This window comes from Alexandromys fortis, unplaced genomic scaffold (assembly GCF_014885135.2).
Source record: "Alexandromys fortis isolate MF-2015 unplaced genomic scaffold, M_Fortis_MF-2015_v1.1 scaffold_26, whole genome shotgun sequence".
In the NCBI taxonomy this organism is placed as follows: domain Eukaryota; kingdom Metazoa; phylum Chordata; class Mammalia; order Rodentia; family Cricetidae; genus Alexandromys; species Alexandromys fortis.
This window is the reverse complement of record NW_026067894.1, coordinates 5,658,957-5,666,843: the sequence shown is the minus strand read 5'-3', so window position 1 is coordinate 5,666,843 and position 7,887 is coordinate 5,658,957. Positions and strand designations below refer to the sequence as shown.

The 7,887-nt window shown below is 50.6% G+C and overlaps 1 protein-coding gene across 1 annotated transcript in view; it reads left to right on the top strand.

Annotated features, from left to right (window-relative positions):
• E2f2 (E2F transcription factor 2) overlaps window positions 1-5,289 on the top strand; it is a 22,183-nt gene extending 16,894 nt beyond the window's left edge. The window contains exon 7 of the mRNA XM_050155450.1: window positions 2,081-5,289. Coding sequence (XP_050011407.1) covers window positions 2,081-2,343 — 263 coding nt within the window. The 3' untranslated portion in view covers window positions 2,344-5,289. The remainder of the gene's footprint in view (window positions 1-2,080) is intronic.
• The last annotated feature ends 2,598 nt before the right edge of the window (window positions 5,290-7,887 follow it).

Here is a 7,887-nt window from a genome sequence, read left to right as displayed (position 1 = left end):
AGGAGAAGAAGAAGAAGAAGAAGAAGAAGAAGAAGAAGAAGAAGAAGAAGAAGAAGAAGAAGAAGAAGAAGAAGAAGAAGAAGATTCTTTCATGAATGTTGCAGGCCCCATTCCCAGGGATGACACTATGGTTTTTATAAACAATTGATGTAGACTGAGCACCTCACCCCTGCAGGGTCTAGTGTAGTTTGGAGCTATTCAGAGTGGACGGAGCAAAAGGTGTTACAAAGGATGGCTCCGGCCTGGCCATGCCCAGCAGCAGGAAGGAGAGCAAGGTTCACCCTACTCCATGTTTTCCACAGGCCTTCCCTCAGTTTCCACTCCCCGAAATTCTGAGTCATTTCTACTTTAGCCTCCTAGGAAAGCTGGGACACTGAGTCCACAGCTGATTTAAAAAAAAAAGCAGGGCTGAGGTTTGCGGCCACACTCTTCTTCCCACGGTCAGGCCCCTGGCTCTCATCTCAGCAGCATGTTAAAATTGTGGGGTACTGGGGGTCGAACTTGGGGTCTATGTGCACTAGGCAAATACTCTGTTGCCCCAAGCTTTAGTGATGGTGGTAGTTGTAATTGATGTGTTGTTTGCATGTGTGTTTTGCATGCATGTGCATGTGTGGCTATGCATACATGTGCAGAGGCCAGAGCAGGACATCACCCTCTGAGTTGTAGCCATAAGACTGAGTCTCTGGGTCTGAAGCTTGCTATTACTTGGCCAAACTGGCTGGTCTGTGAGCTCTCAGGATCCATGTGTCTCTGTCTTCTACTTCTAGGGTTATAGGCACTCGCAACCATGCCCGCCTCTAGGTAGGTGCTGTAGATTTGAACTCTGGTCCCCCTACTTGCAGTGCAAGCGGTCTCAGCCACTAATCTCTCTCCCTGGCCCTTGTTTGTTGTTGTTTTGTTTCAGGATTTTGCTCTGTACCCCACACTAGTGATATGGGCTACCAAACAAACTTAGGGTGCCTTCCAAGGGCCAGAATTAGGGGTAGAAGCCACTATCCTTGACACAAAACTTTTTTTTTTAAAGATTTATTTATTATTTATACAACATTCTGCCTTGTTGTATGCCCGTGCGCCAGAGGAGGGCGCCAGATCTCAGTACAGATGGTTGTGAGCCACCATGTGGTTGCTGGGAATTGATCTCCGGACCTCTGGAAGAGCAGCCAGTGCTCTTAACCTCTGAGCTATCTCTCCAGCCCCACAAAACTTTTATTCTAGGGTTTTCTGTAAGAATTTAATAGATTGATTGGCTGGAGAGACGGCTCAGTAGCTGACAGCGCTGACTACTCTTCTAGAGGACCCAGGTTCAACTCCCAGCACGCACATGGCAGCTCACATCTGCCTGTAACTCCAGTTTCAGGGGACCCGAAACTTCCCATGGCAAAACACTAATGGACATTAAAAAAAAAAAGATTTATTTTATTTTTCATTACTTGTTTGTGTGTAGGCATGTGCATATGAATACAGGTGCCCACAGAGGCCAGAGGAGGGCATCAGATCTCCTGGATCTAGAGCTACCCACTGTGAGCCGCCAGGTGTAGACACTGGGAAACAAACTCAGGTCTCTGCAAGAACAGCATACTGAGCCACCTCTTCAGCCTGGGAAGATGCTTTTTTTTTTTTTTCCAAAAATTTATTTATTTATTATGTATACAGTGCCTGCATGTATGCCTACATGCCAGAAGAGGGCACTAGATCTTATTATAGATGGTTGTGAGCTACCTTGTGGTAGCTGTGAATTGAACTGAGGACCTCAGAAAGAGCAGCCAGTGCTCTGAACCTCTGAGCCATCTCTTCAGCCCAGAAGGATGCTTTTTAAAGATAGGAATTGTTGGGGTGTTGTGTGTTGTGCTAATGGAGGAGGGTCAGGAAAACTGGAAATGCCGGAAAGAGCAAACAGCTTCAGGAACAGGCCACTGCACCTGGCAGAGGAGGGGAGAGAGAGGAACATGAGATTTCTGTGACTGGTGTCTGAAGTGATAGGGTAACCCCATGCCATCGTGTGGACGAGATGGAGGAGGGGCCGGCCAGTCAGAGAGCTTAGGGCCACCCATGACTCTTGTTCTTTTGTCTCCAAAACCAGTGCTGACGCCCCAGCCGGTCCCGCCACCACCAGCGCCATCCCTTGTCCCCTTGGAAACCACTGACAACATGCTGGAAATGTCGCACCCACTGCTGCAACAGACCGAGGACCAGTTCCTGTGTCCGATCCTGACTGCCAACTCCCCTCTGATCAGCTTCTCCCCGCCCTTGGACCAGGACGAATACCTGTGGGGCATGGATGAGGGCGAGGGTATTAGTGACCTCTTTGACTCCTATGACCTTGGGGACCTGTTGATCAATTGAAGAGTCCTGCCTCTGTCTCTACCTCCTCACAGACGGATCGACAGGCTCTCTGCCCAGATGGGGAATGCTGGACACTATGTGTCAACCCCTGCGTGCGAGTGGCCCCCTTCCAGCCTTCCTTCCTAGGCCAGCTAGGGAGATGTGGAGGATGTGACTGAGGAAGTGTGTCGGGGTCTGGGCCCTGATCCTCCTCTTCTGACCTTTGACCCATTCATGAAGGACAACAGGTGCAGGTGACCACGTTCAGGGAAAGGGTCTGCCGCCTTCTTCTGAGGGGCAGTTGGACCCTGGCTTTTTCGAGAAGCACTTAATGCCTTTGTATTTATTTCAGGTTTGTTTGTTCGTCAGCCCTGAGTTTTGGCAGGGAGATTTGTTCTAGTTTCTCCTCTGATAGGCCCTCCCATGTCTACTGTCTAAGGGAACCCCTGGGCTTCCAGGGGCCCGGGCCAACTCCTTGGTCCTTCTTCCACAGTGGTACCTGGGTCTTGAGGAGACTATCCAGTTTGCTTGAATATTAATTGCACTTAGGCCTTGTAATTCTATTAAAGTGCAGGGCCCAGCCAAGGCGTCAGCTTAGGGTTCTCCATCTCTTCCCTCCCAGAGAAGGTTCCAGTAGCTGTCTTGGGGGGGGGGTAGCATTGAGGTCCCTCTAGGAGCAGGTAGCCAAGAAGGTTAGCTTCTGGTTGGTTCCCTTGTCTCTCCTGAACCTCAGAAAGTAAATACGGGCCTTCAGGAACTAGGCCAGAAGAGCCCCTGGGAAAAGCAGGAGGCACGAGTCTTGGCTGCTGGAGGTTACCCTCCTTAGAGCCTCTGCCTCATCCTAGTCAGAGACCTGGGAGGTGGAGGCACAGACAAGTGTGAGAAGAAACACCCCAGGGGCTGCCCATGCTCCCCTGGGAGGATTATTTTGTTTCTTGGTCGCGGTTGTTGGAGGGAGAGATTCCTTAAGGACCAGCCTTCCCAAACCCTCGCTCTATATCCAAGGTCCGAATTGACAGGAACTTGGGGGCAGGTTTGCACCTTCTGCAATAGAATGCTGAGGGGGTGACCGATGGGGTGGGGTGGTCTTCACTGCAGACTAGGTCTCAGCAGCTTATGAGGAGATGGTGTGGGGATCTGGGAGAGCCTTGGGCCTATTTCCCTGTGGGCTGACCATCTAGGGTCCCTGTGGTCCAGATGGGGATAGGAGTCTGCTGTCTCCGTTGCCCTTCCTGGGATGGAGAATGCTCTGGGCTGAACCAAGGCCATGTGTTCTGAAAAGGTACGCCCAGGAGAAGGAGGGTCTTACCCTCTTTCAGGGAGCTCAGGTTTCTCAGGGGCTCAGCAGGGCAGCACTTTTTTTTTTTTTTGTAAGTTTGTAGCATTAAATTGATTTAAAAGATGAAGTTGACTCTGCCAGATAGCTTCTAGCTGGCTGACTGGCATTTGAAGTTTAGATGCTGGGCTAATATGAACTGATGCCCATTTGGGGATAATTTGTCTTATCCTTAGCTCAGCTTTTTGGGCCCCCAAGTTAGTCCCCTCCGAGGAGTGGTCGGTGTCTCACAGCTGCCCCACTTGGAATTTGTATACTTTTACATCGTGTGTCTAACCTTTCAACCTTGCGATGTGACCTTGTCGTCTGTAAAGTTCACACTCAAGAACCGCACAGTTAAGTTACCAAAAAAAGAAGTCTGGTGATGTTTTGAGGACGTTTACAGTCTTGTGTTGGGTTGTGTCTGTAGCTATCTGTGGCCTGTGCTGCAGGTTGGACATACCTGCTTCCAAACACAGGGGCTTAATCGGACACCAGGGACACACTGTGCTCTAGACCTGCAGGTGACCCTTGAGTGGTGAGGGTGCTACCTGGGCTGGAGGCAGCTTTGTAGTTCTCAGGTCTCTGCTATTAACCATGTGCCAACTCCAAGAACAGAGATGCCTGACCTCCGTGCCTTGGCCTCTGGATGGAGAGCTAAGGTTCTGGGGGTAGAAGAGGGCTGTAGTTCCTTTCTGGAGTGAGGCTAATAACACAGCTCAGAATTCAAATTCAGCTGCCTAAGGCCCAGCCCAGGGATGGACAGAGGCCTTGCCACCAGCCGCCTCTTGCTCTCCTGGCTCTCTCTTCAATCCTTCTTGGTCAAGGGGCTGGACCTCCCAGGACAAGCCCCAGGCTAGTGTGGGAAACAAGCTCATGCCTCTTTCTTGCCAATGATACTTGAGACCCCCCCCAAGTTCCTTAAAGTGCTTTAAAAGAATGGGGTGTACCCCATTTGGAACACCGTTTTGAGCGGTATTTCTTTTAGGCCCCACGGGAACGTTCATGCTAGGGTGGGAGAGATGCCAGTCTCTTTTGAGGTGAATACTTTTTTTCAGAGAGGTGTCCCAGCCTCAGCAGCAAGCCCCCAAGAGCACTTAGCAGAATTAAACTTGTAAATAGCGTTGGAAATGCGCCTATGAAGGTGTCGGGATGAGTCGGTCCCTCCATGGTGACATGGCCAGCTGGCATGTCGATGAGCCATGGGAGTTTATAAGCTTTGAAGGGGTGTGACTTGGTTTCCCCTCCGTGTGTGTTCTCAGCCTCCCTTCTGCACAGGTTAGCGTTGTGGGGTTTTGCTTCTGCTAACTGGCATCCGCTGTTGTGTGGCTCTGGTGTGTTTGAAGCCCTCGGGGTGGATGAGAATCAGTTTCTTGGTTTCTGTCATTGTGCCCAGAGGCCCCATTTCACCTAGGTACCCTATTCTCCCTCAAGGCCCTTTAGGGACCATAGTGGCCACAAGTCTGGCCAGTCTCTGGTTGTTGGGAGAGATGAAGTCTTATGATGTTGTTTGTGTTGGGGGTGCCTGGGGGTGGGGGTCTGGGGTCTCTGAGCTGGGACTCCATGTGGGTCACCTACCTCCTTGTTTCACCCAAAGTCTTGCCTTGAACTCCAGCGCTTGTTCTTCAGTTGTGATGACTGGGCATTAAACAATGGCAGCTCTAAAGTTTCGTCTCCGTGGCCTTTCTTTTTGTCGCCCTGGGGATCCCACCCAGGACCTCATACATGTTAAACACATGTTCACCATCGAACTATACCTCAACCCCATTATGCTTCCTGACTGGGGGGGTGAGGACCATGTTTGCCCAGCTGATGTACCCAGTCCCCAAATGTCCTTTCCCTTCATTGCTGATCTGGTGTGCTTGGAGTCAGCGGTGCCAACCTCTGCAGTGTGACCTGCCTCCCTCCCCTACTCCACATGGGGTGTGTCACTGCCTCCCGGCTCCTACTTAGCTCTCTGAGTACCTCGAACACCCCCAAACTGTATGCCTTAAGCAGGTGTCTCAAAGGTGTACAGCCCATCAAGGGAGACACAAAAATTGTGTAGGTCAATTCTTTGAAGCATTGAGACAAATCCTAAACAGCAACTGACCAACTAGGGGCTGGAGAGATGGCTCAGTGGTTAAGACCACTGACTGTTCTTCCAGAGGACCCAGGTTCAATTCCCAGCACCCACATGGCAGCTCACAACTGTCTGAAGATCTAGTTCCAGGGGATCTGACACCTTCATACCAATGCACATAAAATAAAGTTAAATAAACCATAAAAATATTTAAAAAAAAAAAAGAAACTGACCAACTAAAAATAGCTTTGCAAAATAAGGAAAAGAAGTCACAGCCAGGTAAGACTGAGATAGGGATGCCAAGAATTCGTCAGCATGTTTACTGGAAAACGCCACACCTTTCTTGTGGAATGAACAAATGAATTGGGCTGGGGTATATAGTTCAGTGGCAGAGCCCGTGCAAGAGTAGTACCCTGGGTTCCACTGCCCCCCCCCCCCCCCCCCCCGTGACAAAAGAAGAAGAAAAAAAAAAAACAGCCAGCATGCCCACGTGGCCTGTGAGATTAGCCCCTTTGCTCTTTTGAACAAGGGTCGTTCATTTATCGGACATTTATGGATGGAGCATCTATGCCGTGCCAGGGTGGGGTCAGAAGTCTCCTTCCTGGTCCACGCTGTGCACCTGCTTTCGCCTTTTGCTTCCTCTTTGCAGGGAGGCCACAGCCTGGTCGGTGTGTCAGCCTCAGCTGGGAAGTCCTTAGGTACCTGAAGCTCTGTGTTAAATCAAGGCTGGGAGGCCACAGAGGAGAGGGTGTGTCAGGGCTCAGCAGGGGGACTCTTGCGAAGTCTCTCTCTTCAGAAGTTTAGTCAATGAAATTGTGAGTTACTCAGAACCAGAAAATACAAAACACCAGGCTGGGTGAGGTGGTGCTTATAATCCCAGCCCTTGGAGGGTGGAGGCAGAAGGGTCACGAGTTCAAGGCCGGAAGCCAGTTTCAAAGGAGAACTAGGTGAGATTGTTGCTCCTTTAGCCTAGAGGCTTTTTCCCCCTCTTGCCCCCACCCCCAAACAGCATTTTCTGTATAGCCTTGGCTGTCTGGGAACTCGCTTTGTAGATTAGACTGGTCTCAAACTCACAGAGATCTGCCTGCCTTTGTTTCCCAAGTGCTGGGATTAGAGGTGTGTGCCACCCCCGTCAGGCATTTTTTTTCCCAAAATATGGACTCAAACTCAGGTCTCACACACTAATCAAACATTTGAGCACTAACTTACAGTCCCAAGCACCCCATCTTTTTTCCCCCCACTGTTTCCAGTCTTGCTAAAAATTGCCCATGCTGGCTTTGAATTTGTAATCCTCCTGCCTCAGGTTGCAGGATAGCTGGGATCACAAATCACACCAGACTCACAGACATTTTCTGCGTACTTACTATGTGCCTGCACCTGTTAGGTGCCTCCCATCGTGGTGCTTACAGCCAGTTCTAATCCAAACCACACGGTTTGTAGGTTGGCACAGACTTTACGTGGGACGCCGTCACTGATTGGAGGGGATCACACAAGAGGCGGGGGTGGGGGTGGGGGTGGGGGCAACAGTAAAAGGTTTCTGAATGCGGAAGACCAAAAACGAATTTAAAACCAAATGTACAAAACTCTGAGGTGTTTCTGGCCAAGTCTGTCAGGGTTGCACTGTGGGACTTCAAGGCAGCCTCGGTTTTGAACGCAGCCCTCGTACTTTGTACAGAGGCATCTTTTCCGACCGTGCGTGTTAACGACCTCTGTCTGAGACATCTCGCTCGGACTGGAGACTCTGAAAAGGTATTATCTTCAATAAGGGGTGCATTCCTGTGCGTAGATTTTCTCTCCTCACAGAAACGTGACAGCTTAATTACGGAAAACAGACCAAGATGGACGCTCACAGCAGAGTTCAGAGGGCCCCAGCTGAGTGGAAGCAGGACGGTACCTGCTGGGTCTGTTGGCTGGTGTCTGTGTTGCGCTAGGCAAGGCCACCCATCCTTTCAGAAGTACGTGGTCCCTTCATGAACAGGACCACTAGGAACTAGGTGTGGTTGCAGGGGCTGAGGCAGGAGGATGGAGAGTTATAGGCCACCCTCTGAGGATGTTATCTGGAGATCTTCGCCTGGTTGCTGGGTCAGCAGTTGTTCACCCAGGGTGAGCACTATTGCCATCTAGTGGTCACTGCGAGAGGCAGCCCCTTCTTGGAAGCCAGTTTTAGTCCGTCCCCCAACTCCCATCC